General features: G+C 47.5%; 1 protein-coding gene across 1 annotated transcript in view; it reads right to left on the bottom strand.

The window, feature by feature from the left end:
* The window catches only part of LOC110514597 (actin-related protein 2/3 complex subunit 1A), a 16847-nt gene extending 7837 nt beyond the window's left edge, over positions 1-9010 (bottom strand). Inside the window, exons 1-6 of the mRNA XM_036948693.1 lie at positions 8796-9010; positions 8113-8215; positions 7158-7262; positions 6771-6993; positions 4154-4261; positions 1297-1509 (exon numbers count right to left, since the gene is read on the bottom strand). Coding sequence (XP_036804588.1) covers positions 1297-1509; positions 4154-4261; positions 6771-6993; positions 7158-7262; positions 8113-8176 — 713 coding nt within the window. The 5' untranslated portion in view covers positions 8177-8215; positions 8796-9010. The remainder of the gene's footprint in view (positions 1-1296; positions 1510-4153; positions 4262-6770; positions 6994-7157; positions 7263-8112; positions 8216-8795) is intronic.
* Between the last annotated feature and the right edge of the window lie 8823 nt (positions 9011-17833).

Here is a 17833-nt window from a genome sequence, read left to right as displayed (position 1 = left end):
TCCACCACAGTAACAGTCTGAATACACAGCGCTAGATAACCCCCCCTAGAGAGACTCACGTGGATCCCTTGGTGCCGTCCACCACAGTAACAGTCTGAATACACAGCGCTAGATAACCCCCCCTAGAGAGACTCACGTGGATCCCTTGGTACCGTCCACCACAGTAACAGTCTGAATACACAGCGCTAGATAACCCCCCCTAGAGAGACTCACGTGGATCCCTTGGTACCGTCCACCACAGTAACAGTCTGAATACACAGCGCTAGATAACCCCCCCTAGAGAGACTCACGTGGATCCCTTGGTGCCGTCCACCACAGTAACAGTCTGAATACACAGCGCTAGATAACCCCCCCTAGAGAGACTCACGTGGATCCCTTGGTACCGTCCACCACAGTAACAGTCTGAATACACCCCCCCCCCCCCCCCCCCCCCCCCCCCCCCAGAGAGACTCACGTGGATCCCTTGGTGCCGTCCACCACAGTAACAGTCTGAATACACAGCGCTAGATAACCCCCCCTAGAGAGACTCACGTGGATCCCTTGGTACCGTCCACCACAGTAACAGTCTGAATACACAGCGCTAGATAACCCCCCCTAGAGAGACTCACGTGGATCCCTTGGTACCGTCCACCACAGTAACAGTCTGAATACACCCCCCCCCCCCCCCCCCCCCCCCCCCCCAGAGAGACTCACGTGGATCCCTTGGTGCCGTCCACCACAGTAACAGTCTGAATACACAGCGCTAGATAACCCCCCCTAGAGAGACTCACGTGGATCCCTTGGTACCGTCCACCACAGTAACAGTCTGAATACACCCCCCCCCCCCCCCCCCCCCCCCCCCCCCCCCCCCCCCCAGAGAGACTCACGTGGATCCCTTGGTGCCGTCCACCACAGTAACAGTCTGAATACACAGCGCTAGATAACCCCCCCTAGAGAGACTCACGTGGATCCCTTGGTACCGTCCACCACAGTAACAGTCTGAATACACCCCCCCAGAGAGACTCACGTGGATCCCTTGGTGCCGTCCACCACAGTAACAGTCTGAATACACAGCGCTAGATAAACCCCCCTAGAGAGACTCACGTGGATCCCTTGGTACCGTCCACCACAGTAACAGTCTGAATACACAGCCCCCCCCCCCAGAGAGACTCACGTGGATCCCTTGGTACCGTCCACCACAGTAACAGTCTGAATACACAGCCCCCCCCCAGAGAGACTCACGTGGATCCCTTGGTACCGTCCACCACAGTAACAGTCTGAATACACAGCACCCCCCCCCCCCCCAGAGAGACTCACGTGGATCCCTTGGTGCCGTCCACCACAGTAACAGTGGAGTCGTGTGAGACCCAGGCCAGTCTGTTACCAGAGGAGGAGAAGGACACAGAGTGGACCCATCCTCCCCCTCCGGCACCCCCAAACTCAGCCAGCACCGCCCCAAACGGCATCTTGGACCCCCAGGGGGTGGGGCCGGGCTTCTCCTCCACCTCCTTGATGTAGGCAGAGAACACCCTGGGGGAGATAGAGAGGGAGGGTAATATATTATAACTATTGATCAGGGGGCTGTACGTATCAATACCTACTGATCAGGGGGCTGTACGTATCAATACCTACTGATCAGGGCTGTACGTATCAATACCTACTGATCAGGGGGCTGTACGTATCAATACCTACTGATCAGGGGGCTGTACATATCAATCAATACTGTAAATATCAATACCTACTGATCTGTACGTATCAATACCTACTGATCAGGGCTGTACGTATCAATACCTACTGATCTGTACGTATCAATACCTACTGATCAGGGCTGTACGTATCAATACCTACTGATCTGTACGTATCAATACCTATTGATCAGGGCTGTACGTATCAATACCTACTGATCTGTACGTATCAATACCTACTGATCAGGGCTGTACGTATCAATACCTACTGATCTGTATGTATCAATACCTACTGATCAGGGCTGTACGTATCAATACCTACTGATCTGTACGTATCAATACCTACTGATCAGGGGCTGTACGTATCAATACCTACTGATCAGGGGGCTGTACGTATCAATACCTACTGATCAGGGGGCTGTACGTATCAATACCTACTGATCAGGGCTGTACGTATCAATACCTACTGATCTGTACGTATCAATACCTATTGATCAGGGGGCTGTACGTATCAATACCTACTGATCAGGGGGCTGTACGTATCAATACTTATTGATCAGGGGGCTGTACGTATCAATACCTACTGATCAGGGCTGTACGTATCAATACCTACTGATCAGGGGGCTGTACGTATCAATACCTACTGATCAGGGGGCTGTACGTATCAATACCTACTGATCAGGGGGCTGTACATATCAATACCTACTGATCAGAGGGCTGTACATATCAATACCTACTGATCAGGGGGCTGTACGTATCAATACCTACTGATCTGTACGTATCAATACCTATTGATCAGGGGGCTGTACATATCAATACCTACTGATCAGGGGGCTGTACGTATCAATACCTACTGATCTGTACATATCAATACCTACTGATCAGGGGGCTGTACGTATCAATACCTACTGATCAGGGCTGTACGTATCAATACCTACTGATCTGCACGTATCAATACCTACTGATCAGGGGGCTGTACGTATCAATACCTACTGATCAGGGCTGTACGTATCAATACCTACTGATCTGTACGTATCAATACCTATTGATCAGGGGGCTGTACGTATCAATACCTACTGATCAGGGGGCTGTACGTATCAATACCTACTGATCAGGGCTGTACGTATCAATACCTACTGATCAGGGGGCTGTACGTATCAATACCTACTGATCAGGGGGCTGTACGTATCAATACCTATTGATCTGTACGTATCAATACCTACTGATCAGGGGGCTGTACGTATCAATACCTACTGATCAGGGCTGTACGTATCAATACCTACTGATCAGGGGGCTGTACGTATCAATACCTACTGATCAGGGGGCTGTACGTATCAATACCTATTGATCAGGGGGCTGTACGTATCAATACCTATTGATCAGGGCTGTACGTAACACTCCTACTGAGAGACCCTGATCCTAGATTCAACACTTCTACTGAGAGACGCTGTGTGAATACAGACCCTGATTCTAGATTCAACACTCCTACTGAGAGACCCAGGTATCTAATGTATAAAGACCACTGATGAGGCTGAAACATGGTCTCTCTCTCTACTGATGAGGCTGAAACATGGTCTCTGACGGTCTCTCTCTCTCTACTGATGAGGCTGAAACATGGTCTCTGACGGTCTCTCTCTCTACTGATGAGGCTGAAACATGGTCTCTGACGGTCTCTCTACTGATGAGGCTGAAACATGGTCTCTGACGGTCTCTCTCTACTGATGAGGCTGAAACATGGTCTCTGACGGTCTCCCTCTCTCTCTCTCTCTACTGATGAGGCTGAAACATGGTCTCTGACGGTCTCTCTACTGATGAGGCTGAAACATGGTCTCTGACGGTCTCTCTCTCTCTACTGATGAGGCTGAAACATGGTCTCTGACGGTCTCTCTACTGATGAGGCTGAAACATGGTCTCTGGCGGTCTGTCTCTACTGATGAGGCTGAAACATGGTCTCTAACGGTCTCTCTACTGATGAGGCTGAAACATGGTCTCTGACGGTCTGTCTCTACTGATGAGGCTGAAACATGGTCTCTAACGGTCTCTCTACTGATGAGGCTGAAACATGGTCTCTGACGGTCTCTCTCTCTACTGATGACGCTGAAACATGGTCTCTGACGGTCTGTCTCTCTCTACTGATGAGGCTGAAACATGATCTCTGACGGTCTGTCTCTCTCTCTCTCTCTACTGGTGAGGCTGAAACTTGGTCTCTGACAGTCTCTCTCTCTCTACTGATGAGGCTGAAACATGGTCTCTGACGGTCTCTCTCTCTCTACTGATGAGGCTGAAACATGGTCTCTAACGGTCTCTCTCGCTCTACTGATGATGCTGAAACATGGTCTCTGACGGTCTCTCTCTCTCTCTACTGATGAGGCTGAAACATGGTCTCTGACGGTCTCTCTCTCTACTGATGAGGCTGAAACATGGTCTCTGACGGTCTCTCTACTGATGAGGCTGAAACATGGTCTCTGACGGTCTCTCTCTCTCTCTACCTGCATTTGAAGTCACAGGATCCAGCCGCCAGCAGCACGTTGTTAGGATGCCAGTCCAGACTGAGGACGGTGGAACGGATCGGCTTCTTGATGTGCTTACTCACCCACCTGACACACACACACACATTTAAAGAGTACACAACTATTTAGCCTGCTTCTTCCTCTCTCAACCCCTCCTCCTCCTCCTCCTCACCAGTCGTTATCAGACTCGAAGTAACAGACTGATATGAGTCAGTCCTGTCTAGTCCTCACCAGTCGTTATCAGACTCGAAGTAACAGACTGATATGAGTCAGTCCTGTCTAGTCCTCACCAGTCGTTATCAGACTCGAAGTAACAGACTGATATGAGTCAGTCCTGTCTAGTCCTCACCAGTCGTTATCAGACTCGAAGTAACAGACTGATATGAGTCAGTCCTGTCTAGTCCCTCACCAGTCGTTATCAGACTTGAAGTAACAGACTGATATGAGTCTGTCCTGTCTAGTCCTCACCAGTCGTTATCAGACTCGAAGTAACAGACGGATATGAGTCAGTCCTGTCTAGTCCTCACCAGTCGTTATCAGACTCGAAGTAACAGACTGATATGAGTCAGTCCTGTCTAGTCCCTCACCAGTCGTTATCAGACTCGAAGTAACAGACTGATATGAGTCAGTCCTGTCTAGTCCTCACCAGTCGTTATCAGACTCGAAGTAACAGACTGATATGAGTCAGTCCTGTCTAGTCCTCACCAGTCGTTATCAGACTCGAAGTAACAGACTGATATGAGTCAGTCCTGTCTAGTCCCTCACCAGTCGTTATCAGACTCGAAGTAACAGACTGATATGAGTCAGTCCTGTCTAGTCCTCACCAGTCGTTAGACTCGAAGTAACAGACTGATATGAGTCAGTCCTGTCTAGTCCTCACCAGTCGTTATCAGACTCGAAGTAACAGACTGATATGAGTCAGTCCTGTCTAGTCCTCACCAGTCGTTATCAGACTCGAAGTAACAGACGGATATGAGTCAGTCCTGTCTAGTCCTCACCAGTCGTTATCAGACTCGAAGTAACAGACTGATATGAGTCAGTCCTGTCTAGTCCTCACCAGTCGTTATCAGACTCGAAGTAACAGACTGATATGAGTCAGTCCTGTCTAGTCCTCACCAGTCGTTATCAGACTCGAAGTAACAGACTGATATGAGTCAGTCCTGTCTAGTCCCTCACCAGTCGTTATCAGACTCGAAGTAACAGACTGATATGAGTCAGTCCTGTCTAGTCCTCACCAGTCGTTATCAGACTCGAAGTAACAGACTGATATGAGTCAGTCCTGTCTAGTCCTCACCAGTCGTTATCAGACTCGAAGTAACAGACTGATATGAGTCAGTCCTGTCTAGTCCTCACCAGTCGTTATCAGACTCGAAGTAACAGACTGATATGAGTCAGTCCTGTCTAGTCCTCACCAGTCGTTATCAGACTCGAAGTAACAGACTGATATGAGTCAGTCCTGTCTAGTCCTCACCAGTCGTTATCAGACTCGAAGTAACAGACTGATATGAGTCAGTCCTGTCTAGTCCTCACCAGTCGTTATCAGACTCGAAGTAACAGACTGATATAAGTCAGTCCTGTCTAGTCCCTCACCAGTCGTTATCAGACTCGAAGTAACAGACTGATATGAGTCAGTCCTGTCTAGTCCTCACCAGTCGTTATCAGACTCGAAGTAACAGACTGATATGAGTCAGCCCTGTCTAGTCCTCACCAGTCGTTATCAGACTCGAAGTAACAGACTGATATGAGTCAGTCCTGTCTAGTCCTCACCAGTCGTTATCAGACTCGAAGTAACAGACTGATATGAGTCAGTCCTGTCTAGTCCCTCACCAGTCGTTATCAGACTCGAAGTAACAGACTGATATGAGTCAGTCCTGTCTAGTCCTCACCAGTCGTTATCAGACTCGAAGTAACAGACTGATATGAGTCAGTCCTGTCTAGTCCTCACCAGTCGTTATCAGACTCGAAGTAACAGACTGATATGAGTCAGTCCTGTCTAGTCCTCACCAGTCGTTATCAGACTCGAAGTAACAGACTGATATGAGTCAGTCCTGTCTAGTCCTCACCAGTCGTTATCAGACTCGAAGTAACAGACTGATATGAGTCAGTCCTGTCTAGTCCTCACCAGTCGTTATCAGACTCGAAGTAACAGACTGATATGAGTCAGTCCTGTCTAGTCCCTCACCAGTCGTTATCAGACTCGAAGTAACAGACTGATATGAGTCAGTCCTGTCTAGTCCTCACCAGTCGTTATCAGACTCGAAGTAACAGACTGATATGAGTCAGTCCTGTCTAGTCCTCACCAGTCGTTATCAGACTCGAAGTAACAGACTGATATGAGTCAGTCCTGTCTAGTCCTCACCAGTCGTTATCAGACTCGAAGTAGCAGACTGATATGAGTCAGTCCTGTCTAGTCCCTCACCAGTCGTTATCAGACTCGAAGTAACAGACTGATATGAGTCAGTCCTGTCTAGTCCTCACCAGTCGTTATCAGACTCGAAGTAACAGACTGATATGAGTCAGTCCTGTCTAGTCCTCACCAGTCGTTATCAGACTCGAAGTAACAGACTGATATGAGTCAGTCCTGTCTAGTCCTCACCAGTCGTTATCAGACTCGAAGTAACAGACTGATATGAGTCTGGCTCCGCTGCCCACAGCGAACTTGTTCTCCAGAGGAGACCACTTGACGAAGGTCGCAGCTCTGTTGATCCTCAGGATGACCAGCGTGGGCTTCCAGACGCCGTCCTTCAGAGACCAGACGTAGGCGTTACGATCCGCCCCACAGGTCACGATACGGTCGGACTTAGGAGCCCAGTCGATACCTGGAAGGGGGAGGGGGGGGAGAGGGAGGGGGAGGGAGAGAGAGAGGGAGGGGGAGGGGGGGTCAATGTAAACCTCTGAAAAACATCATCAATGTCCTGACGTTGTTAAATAAAAAAAGTATTTTAATCTATTCCTGTGATGTCATTTCCTGTGCCTAGTCTACCTGTGATGTGTCCATTGTGCTCCTTCAGCTCATGACTCTTCACCCACTGGTTACCGCTCTTCTGATAGATGTGAACCTCATGGTTGTTGGGACTGATGGCGATCTCTACAGGGAGAGAAGAAGAGGGGGAGGAAGAAGAGGAAGAAGGAGGAGGAAGAAGAAGAAGAAGGAGGAGGAAGAGGATGAAGAGGAGGAAGGAGGAGGAGGAAGAAGAAGTGGAAGAGGAAGAAGAGGAGGAAGAAGAAGAGGATGAAGAGGATGAAGAAGGAGGAGGAGGAAGAGGATGAAGAGGAGGAAGAAGGAGGAGGAGGAAGAAGGAGGAGGAGGAGGAAGAGGAAGAGGAAGAAGAGGAAGAGGAGGAAGAAGAAGAGGAAGAAGGAGGAAGAAGAAGAGGAAGAAGGAGGAAGAAGAAGAGGAAGAGGAGGAGGAAGAAGAGGAGGAAGAAGAAGAAGAAGGAGGAGGAAGAGGATGAAGAGGAGGAAGGAGGAGGAGGAAGAGGAAGAAGTGGAAGAGGAAGAAGAGGAGGAAGAAGAAGAGGATGAAGAGGATGAAGAAGGAGAAGGAGGAAGAGGATGAAGAGGAGGAAGAAGGAGGAGGAGGAAGAGGAAGAAGGAGGAGGAGGAAGAGGAAGAGGAAGAAGAGGAAGAGGAGGAAGAAGAAGAAGGAGGAAGAAGAAGAGGAAGAAGGAGGAAGAAGAAGAGGAAGAAGGAGGAAGAAGAAGAGGAAGAGGAGGAGGAAGAAGGGGAGGAAGAAGAGGAGGAAGAGGAGGAAGTGGAAGAGGAAAAAGAAGAGGAAGAAGGCCAGATCACAGAAGAGTCAGTGGATAAACATTTAGATGAACTGTGGATGTGTTTCGATACGTTTTGACGTTGTATTCAGTGTGTTTATATTTATATTTAAAGCATTGTGGGTTTATTTAAAGTGATTTTGTATATAATAAAGCATTGGTCCGTACGGGTTCTGTCCCGGTTCCAGGCGTGACAGGTGATGGGCTCAAGCAGAAACTGGTGCAGTGACATGTTGATGGGAGTTGGGTGGTCAGTCTCACTGGTCACCGGCTACACAGAGAGAGAGAGAGAAAGAGAGAGAGACAGAAAGAGAGAAAGAGACAGAAAGAGAGACAGACAGACAGAAAACCCCCATAGAAATTCAACAACATGACTCAGCTCGTTATTAACCTGAATCAACGGCGAGCTGCTAGTAATGCTACCTGTTTGGTAGAATAATATTTATCTTACATTTCACAAAACTGTTAGACGTGAATGAGTAAGTGTTTTATACAATATAACAGGACATACTCGTGATATTAAAGATGAGTTCTGTATTTAGGAGCCAGTTTTACAGACAATCCCTTAATGTTCCCTAAATAACTCGTCCAAATTTTCGCATGTAACGTTACGATAGCTAAACTAGTTAGCAAAACAATAAATTATCTAGTCATTTATTTATACTTCAATGTCCCATACAAAAAAAAAGATCAACAAGATTACGAACGATGAAAATATGCTACGAAAATAACATTTTCATCTCGCCGTATAAAACACGAGGCCTCCTCTCTTGAACCAAAGCCCCAAACTTTCCTACGAGCCTTTCCCCGCTTCCCCGCTTCCACAGTCCGCATGCTGACTGATATCTTACCTTGGTTTTAACAGAGCGGTCTTCTGGCTCGTCCTCTCGTTATTATTATTCGGAAACGATAGATTTGCTGATAACGGGAGACAGCGGACTTGAATTCGCGGACTCTGGGCAGTCGACACGAATCCGTCCAGGGTTGTCAGGAGCGGAACCGGGAAGCTTCCAGCTACATTCAGATGGATGTCAGACAAAACCCGGAGACAAAAGACTCATTTTTTTGGTTGCTCTTTGTTGAAGGCTGCCCCTAGCGGCAAAATATTTAATTTTACCTTTATTTAACAAGACAAGTCAGTTCAGAACAAATTCTTAGTAACAATGACGCCTACGCCGTCCTATGGGACTCCCAATCACGGCCGGTTGTGATACAGCCTGGAATGGAACCAGGGTCTGTAGTTCCTCAGACCACTGTGATACAGCCTGGAATGGATCTAGGGTCTGTAGTGACGCCTCTAACACTGAGATGTGTAGTTCCTCAGACCACTGTGATACAGCCTGGAATCGAACCAGGGTCTGTAGTGACACCTCTAGCACTGAGATGCAGTGCCTTAGACCGCTGTGATACAGCCTGGAATCGAACCAGGGTCTGTAGTTCCTCAGACCGCTGTGATACAGCCTGGAATGGATCTAGGGTCTGTAGTGACGCCTCTAACACTGAGATGTGTAGTTCCTCAGACCACTGTGATACAGCCTGGAATCGAACCAGGGTCTGTAGTTCCTCAGACCGCTGTGATACAGCCTGGAATGGATCTAGGGTCTGTAGTGACGCCTCTAACACTGAGATGTGTAGTTCCTCAGACCGCTGTGATACAGCCTGGAATCGAACCAGGGTCTGTAGTTTCTCAGACTGCTGTGATACAGCCTGGAATGGATCTAGGGTCTGTAGTGACACCTCTAGCACTGAGATGCAGTGCCCTAGACCGCTGTGATACAGCCTAGAATCGAACCAAGGTCTGTAGTTCCTCAGACCACTGCGCCACTCGGGAGCCCTTGAAGATCTTGATATTGAATATTGATATAATATTGCTATAAATAAACTGACACTCATTTTGAATTGTGACTATTGTATTGATTACAACAAAACAGGTTTGAAGCCCTAGTTTAAAGCATAAACACTATGTTGAAATATCTATTATGTTATTCAGAGTGGAGGAGTCATCATCATTGGAAAAACAGATGTCAAAAGCTTTCCGGGCAGGAAAAGATGAGGATTCAATTTAAATTTAATTTCTCCCCATTATTTAATACTGACACATTCTGGCACCAAATAGTCTACAACCGTTAACTGCTACTGTGTTCAAAATGGATGTTTTGTTGTCTGACTAGAACCCTGATCTGGCGGGTCTCTGAACGGAACTCTCTCTCTCTCTCTCTCTCTCTCTCTCTCTCTCTCTCTCTCTCTCTCTCTCTCTCTCTCTCTCTCTCTCTCTCTCTCTCTCTCTCTCTCTCTCTCTCTCTCTCTCTTTTGCAGGTCACACCATGTTACTCAGTTCTTGTCACACACAAACAGGCAAGTAGCAAGCAGTTGTTTAATCTCATGATGATGCTCCAGTGCACAAATGCAGACACCTCACACAACCAACATCAGATAATATTTAATCATATATATGCTAATGGCTATAATGTAAAATACAGAATCCAACACGCGCTAATTGAATTCGGGAAAAGGTTTGATAATTATAAGAGCACCTGAGGGCGGATTCAAACTTAGAAATCTATTCATATTTTTTTATGTGTTTTGATTGAAGCACTTCTCAGTAGCCTAGCTGGCATATATTTATTTATGCAGTTGCGTAACCTGCTTTTGTAGGCGAGGAGGATCCCTCGTAGCCTCCACAAACCAGCCCGACCTCGTCGAATTTACATTCTGTTTTTCTAGACGAGACGGGATGCAACATAATGTAAACTCGCGAGATCAGGATGGTTCGTATGAGACGAGATCCACTTGTGCCGCACTGAATAAATGTAATTTCAACTGAAAACAAACTCCAACTAATTCCCAACAGATGGTTTGTTTACCTTTCCACCGTTGTGGCCTACAGCTCCATCTTGTGGTCGCGTCGGGGACAACAGTTGTTGACATCTGAAGCGTTGTAGCTTACCATAACCCTTTTCCTAATCTTAACCTCATTCTCCTAACCTGCTGTGTTAGTTCTCCTAACCTGCTGTGTTAGTTCTCCTACACTGCCACGTTAACTCTCCTAACCTGTCACGATAATTCTCCTAACCTATCATGTTAATTCTCCTAACCTATCGTGTTAATTCTCCTAACCTATCATGTTAATTCTCCTAACCTATCGTGTTAATTCTCCTAACCTATCATGTTAATTCTCCTAACCTATCACGTTAATTCTCCTAACCTATCATGTTAATTCTCCTAACCTATCACGTTAATTCTCCTAACCTATCATGTTAATTCTCCTAACCTATCATGTTAATTCTCCTAACCTATCATGTTAATTCTCCTAACCTATCACGATAATTCTCCTAACCTATCATGTTAATTCTCCTAACCTATCATGTTAATTCTCCTAACCTATCATGTTAATTCTCCTAACCTATCATGTTAATTCTCCTAACCTATCATGTTAATTCTCCTAACCTATCATGTTAATTCTCCTAACCTATCACGATAATTCTCCTAACCTATCACGTTAATTCTCCTAACCTATCGTGTTAACTCTCCAAACCTATCATGTTAATTCTCCTAACCTATCATGTTAATTCTTCTAACCTATCATCTTAATTCTCCTAAACTATCACGATAATTCTCCTAACCTATCATGTTAATTCTCCTAACCTGCTGTGTTAATTCTCCTAACCTATCATGTTAATTCTCCTAACCTATCATGTTAATTCTCCTAACCTATCATGTTAATTCTCCTAACCTATCATGTTAATTCTCCTAACCTATCATGTTAATTCTCTTAACCATGTAAACAAATCATCTGTGAAGACAAATCATCAACAGATTACACAGACGGTGTCCGAGCACCATGTCTAGCCGCCATACGTTTCCACATGTTCAGCAGGACTCCGCCATACGTTTCTACATGTTCAGCAGGACTCAGCCATACGTTTCCACATGTACAGCAGGACTCAGCCATACGTTTCCACATGTTCAGCAGGACTCCGCCATACGTTTCAGCAGGACGCAGCCATACGTTTCTACATGTTCAGCAGGACTCCGCCATACGTTTCTACATGTTCAGCAGGACTCAGCCATACGTTTCCACATGTTCAGCAGGACTCAGCCATACGTTTCTACATGTTCAGCAGGACTCCTCCATACGTTTCAGCAGGACTCAGCCATACGTTTCAGCAGGACTCAGCCATACGTTTCTACATGTTCAGCAGGACTCAGCCATACGTTTCAGCAGGACTCAGCCATACGTTTCTACATGTTCAGCAGGACTCAGCCATACGTTTCCACATGTTCAGCAGGACTCAGCCATACGTTTCCACATGTTCAGCAGGACTCAGCCATACGTTTCCACATGTTCAGCAGGACTCAGCCATACGTTTCTACATGTTCAGCAGGACTCAGCCATACGTTTCTACATGTTCAGCAGGACTCAGCCATACGTTTCTACATGTTCAGCAGGACTCAGCCATACGTTTCCACATGTTCAGCAGGACTCAGCCATACGTTTCCACATGTTCAGCAGGACTCCGCCATACGTTTCTACATGTTCAGCAGGACTCAGCCATACGTTTCCACATGTTCAGCAGGACTCAGCCATACGTTTCTACATGTTCAGCAGGACTCCTCCATACGTTTCAGCAGGACTCAGCCATACGTTTCAGCAGGACTCAGCCATACGTTTCTACATGTTCAGCAGGACTCAGCCATACGTTTCAGCAGGACTCAGCCATACGTTTCTACATGTTCAGCAGGACTCAGCCATACGTTTCCACATGTTCAGCAGGACTCAGCCATACGTTTCCACATGTTCAGCAGGACTCAGCCATACGTTTCCACATGTTCAGCAGGACTCAGCCATACGTTTCTACATGTTCAGCAGGACTCAGCCATACGTTTCTACATGTTCAGCAGGACTCAGCCATACGTTTCTACATGTTCAGCAGGACTCAGCCATACGTTTCCACATGTTCAGCAGGACTCAGCCATATGTTTCCACATGTTCAGCAGGACTCCGCCATACGTTTCTATATGTTCAGCAGGACTCAGCCATACGTTTCCACATGTTCAGCAGGACTCAGCCATACGTTTCTACATGTTCAGCAGGACTCAGCCATACGTTTCTATATGTTCAGCAGGACTCAGCCATACGTTTCTACATGTTCAGCAGGACTCAGCCATACGTTTCCACATGTTCAGCAGGACTCAGCCATACGTTTCCACATGTTCAGCAGGACTCAGCCATAAGTTTCAGCAGGACTCAGCCATACGTTTCCACATGTTCAGCAGGACTCAGCCATACGTTTCCACATGTTCAGCAGGACTCCGCCATACGTTTCCACATGTTCAGCAGGACTCAGCCATACGTTTCTACATGTTCAGCAGGACGCAGCCATACGTTTCAGCAGGACGCCGCCATACGTTTCAGCAGGACGCCGCCATACGTTTCAGCAGGACGCAGCCATACGTTTCTACATGTTCAGCAGGACTCAGCCATACGTTTCTACATGTTCAGCAGGACTCAGCCATACGTTTCTACATGTTCAGCAGGACTCAGCCATACGTTTCTACATGTTCAGCAGGACGCAGCCATACGTTTCAGCAGGACGCCGCCATACGTTTCAGCAGGACGCCGCCATACGTTTCAGCAGGACGCAGCCATACGTTTCTACATGTTCAGCAGGACTCAGCCATACGTTTCAGCAGGACGCAGCCATACGTTTCAGCAGGACGCAGCCATACGTTTCTACATGTTCAGCAGGACTCAGCCATACGTTTCAGCAGGACGCAGCCATACGTTTACACATGTTCAGCAGGACTCAGCCATACGTTTCCACATGTTCAGCAGGACTCAGCCATACGTTTCAGCAGGACGCAGCCATACGTTTCCACATGTTCAGCAGGACGCAGCCATACGTTTCCACGTGTTCAGCAGGACGCAGCCATACGTTTCCACATGTTCAGCAGGACTCAGCCATACGTTTCAGCAGGACGCAGCCATACGTTTACACATGTTCAGCAGGACTCAGCCATACGTTTCCACATGTTCAGCAGGACGCAGCCATACGTTTCTACATGTTCAGCAGGACTCAGCCATACGTTTCAGCAGGACGCAGCCATACGTTTACACATGTTCAGCAGGACTCAGCCATACGTTTCCACATGTTCAGCAGGACTCAGCCATACGTTTCAGCAGGACGCAGCCATACGTTTCTACATGTTCAGCAGGACGCAGCCATACGTTTCCACATGTTCAGCAGGACGCTGTGTTTTTTGAGAAGGTTCAAATGGAAATAGTCTCATGTATCTGGAACATGTCTCTCTGACATGTGGAATAAAACACCCTGAGACTAAGGAATCACATGACACCTCTACTTGCTTTTTGGGTACGCAAAAAAAAAAAAAATAGATTGTTTGTTCAATTTCGAAAAACGTTTTAATGCTTTAAAACTACATGTCATATTCATTCAAGCTTTACATCTAGTCAAATTCACTACACACTATTGAGCTGTAGGGGCTGTTACACTGAGGAAGACGTGGATGGGTGATGAAGAGCTGGAGGGGCTGTTACACTGAGGAAGACGTGGACAGACGATGAAGATCTGAAGGGGCTGTTACACTGAGGAAGACGTGCATGGTTGATGAAGAGCAGGAGGGGCTGTTACACTGAGGAAGACGAGGACGGATGCTGAAGAGCAGGAGGGACTGTTACACTGAGGAAGACGTGGATGGGTGATGAAGAGCAGGAGGGGCTGTTACACTGAGGAAGACGTGGACAAACGATGAAGAGCAGGAGGGGCTGTTACACTGAGGAAGACGTGGACAAATGATGAAGAGCAGTAGGGGCTGTTACACTGAAGAAGACGTAGACGGGTGATGAAGAGCAGGATGGGCTGTTACACTGAGGAAGACGTGGATGGGTGATGAAGATCTGTAGGGGCTGTTACACTGAGGAAGACGTGGATGGGTGATGAAGATCTGTAGGGGCTGTTACACTGAGGAAGACGTGGATGGGTGATGAAGAGCAGGAGGGGCAGTTACACTGAGGAAGACGTGGAGGATGATGAAGAGCTGTAGGGACTGTTACAGGTAGACGTCCCCTGCCAGGGGAAGCCATCGAGGGGATGTTGAGCGGGATGCAGAAGCAAAACAAGCCGGGTTTACGGCACATCGACCTGGATGTCTTAGGGAGAGCATCCAGGTCAGAGTTACATCCAGCATCCAGGTCAGAGTTACATCCAGCATCCAGGTCAGAGTTACATCCAGCATCCAGGTCAGAGTTACATCCAGCATCCAGGTCAGAGTTACATCCAGCATCCAGGTCAGAGTTACATCCAGCATCCAGGAAAGAGTTACATCCAGCATCCAGGTCAGAGTTACATCCAGCATCCAGGTCAGAGTTACATCCAGCATCCAGGTCAGAGTTACATCCAACATCCAGGTCAGAGTTACATCCAGCATCCAGGTCAGAGTTACATTCAGCATCCAGGTCAGAGTTACATCCAGCATCCAGGTCAGAGTTACATCCAGCATCCAGGTCAGAGTTACATCCAGCATCCAGGTCAGAGTTACATCCAGCATCCAGGTCAGAGTTACATCCAGCATCCAGGTCAGAGTTACATCCAGCATCCAGGTCAGAGTTACATCCAGCATCCAGGTCAAAGTTACATCCAGCATCCAGGTCAAAGTTACATCCAGCATCCAGGTCAAAGTTACATCCAGCATCCAGGTCAAAGTTACATCCAGCATCCAGGTCAGAGTTACATCCAGCATCCAGGTCAAAGTTACATCCAGCATCCAGGTCAGAGTTACATCCAGCATCCAGGTCAGAGTTACATCCAGCATCCAGGTCAGAGTTACATCCAGCATCCAGGTCAGAGTTACATCCAGCATCCAACATCCAGGTCAGAGTTACATCCAGCATCCAGGTCAGAGTTACATCCAGCATCCAGGTCAGAGTTACATCCAGCATCCAGGTCAGAGTTACATCCAGCATCCAGGTCAGAGTTACATCCAGCATCCAGGTCAGAGTTACATCCAGCATCCAGGTCAGAGTTACATCCAGCATCCAGCATCCAGGTCAGAGTTACATCCAACATCCAGGTCAGAGTTACATCCAGCATCCAGGTCAGAGTTACATCCAGCATCCAACATCCAGGTCAAAGTTACATCCAGCATCCTGGTCAGAGTTACATCCAGCATCCAGGTCAGAGTTACATCCAGCATCCAGGTTAGAGTTACATCCAGCATCTAGCATCCAGGTCAAAGTTACATCCAGCATCCAGGTTAGAGTTACATCCAGAATCCAGCTCAGAGTTACATCCAACATCCAGGTCAGAGTTACATCCAGCATCCAGGTCAAAGTTACATCCAGCATCCAGGTCAGAGTTACATCCAGCATCCAGGTCAGAGTTACATCCAGCATCCAGATCAACGTTACATCCAGCATCCAGCATCCAGCTCAGAGTTACATCCAGCATCCAGGTCAGAGTTACATCCAGCATCCAGCTCAGAGTTACATCCAGCATCCAGGTCAGAGTTACATCCAGCATCCAGGTCAAAGTTACATCCAGCATCCAGGTCAGAGTTACATCCAGCATCCAGGTCAGAGTTACATCCAGCATCCAGATCAACGTTACATCCAGCATCCAGTATCCATGTCAGAGTTACATCCAGCATCCAGGTCAGAGTTACATTCAGCATCCAGGTCAGCGTTACATCCAGCATCCAGGTCACAGTTACATCCAGCATCCAGGTCAGAGTTACATCCAGCATCCAGGTCAGAGTTACATCCAGCATCCAGATCAACGTTACATCCTGCACCCAGCATCCAGCTCAGAGTTACATCCAGCATCCAGGTCAAAGTTACATCCAGCATCCAGGTCAGAGTTACATCCAGCATCCAGGTCAGAGTTACATCCAGCATCCAGCTCAGAGTTACATCCAGCATCCAGGCCAGAGTTACATCCTTCATCCAGGTCAGAGTTACATCCAGCATCCAGGTCAGAGTTACATCCTTCATCCAGGTCAGAGTTACATCCAACATCCAGGTCAGAGTTACATCCAGCATCCAGGTCAGAGTTACATCCAGCATCCAGGTCAGAGTTACATCCAGCATCCAGGTCAGAGTTACATCCAACATCCAGGTCAGAGTTACATCCAGCATCCAGGTCAGAGTTACATCCAGCGTCCAGGTCAGAGTTACATCCAGCATCCAGGTCAGAGTTACATCCAACATCCAGGTCAGAGTTACATCCAACATCCAGGTCAGAGTTACATCCAGCATCCAGGTCAGAATTAAATCCAGCATCCAGGTCAGAGTTACATCCAGCATCCAGCGTCCAAGTTGGGCAGGATGCAGAAATGCTTAAATTTAAAAAAAAAAAACACAGGTTTTAAATAAAATAAGTTAAATAAATTATAAACTTTTACAAACGTCTTATATACATTCAGTTATACAGGTAGTGATAGGGCCCAGAGTCGTTCCTGGTCAGACAAAAACAACTCTACCAGTTTCTCTACCAAGAAATAATGGAACAGTATCCATTCTCATCCTGTGTCTCCCCTGATATATGCATTGAGGCATAAGAATATTGGCTCGGTGTGGTCCTGGGTCAAAGTTAGCTAGAAGAGAAGAGGCAGGAAGAGCTGGTCCTGGAACAGTGCTTTGGGGCTGAAGCCCCCTCAGCTAGAAGAGAAGAGGCAGGAAGAGCTGGTCCTGGAACAGTGCTTTGGGGCTGAAGCCCCCTCAGCTAGAAGAGAAGAGACAGGAAGAGCTGGTCCTGGAACAGTGCTTTGAGGCTTCAGCCCCCTCAGCTAGAAGAGAAGAGACAGGAAGAGCTGGTCCTGGAACAGTGCTTTGGGGCTGAAGCCCCCTCAGCTAGAAGAGAAGAGACAGGAA

Source organism: Oncorhynchus mykiss, chromosome 17 (assembly GCF_013265735.2).
Source record: "Oncorhynchus mykiss isolate Arlee chromosome 17, USDA_OmykA_1.1, whole genome shotgun sequence".
Lineage (NCBI taxonomy): Eukaryota > Metazoa > Chordata > Actinopteri > Salmoniformes > Salmonidae > Oncorhynchus > Oncorhynchus mykiss.
Note: the sequence above shows the minus strand (reverse complement) of the source record. Positions and strands in the feature narration are given on the sequence as shown.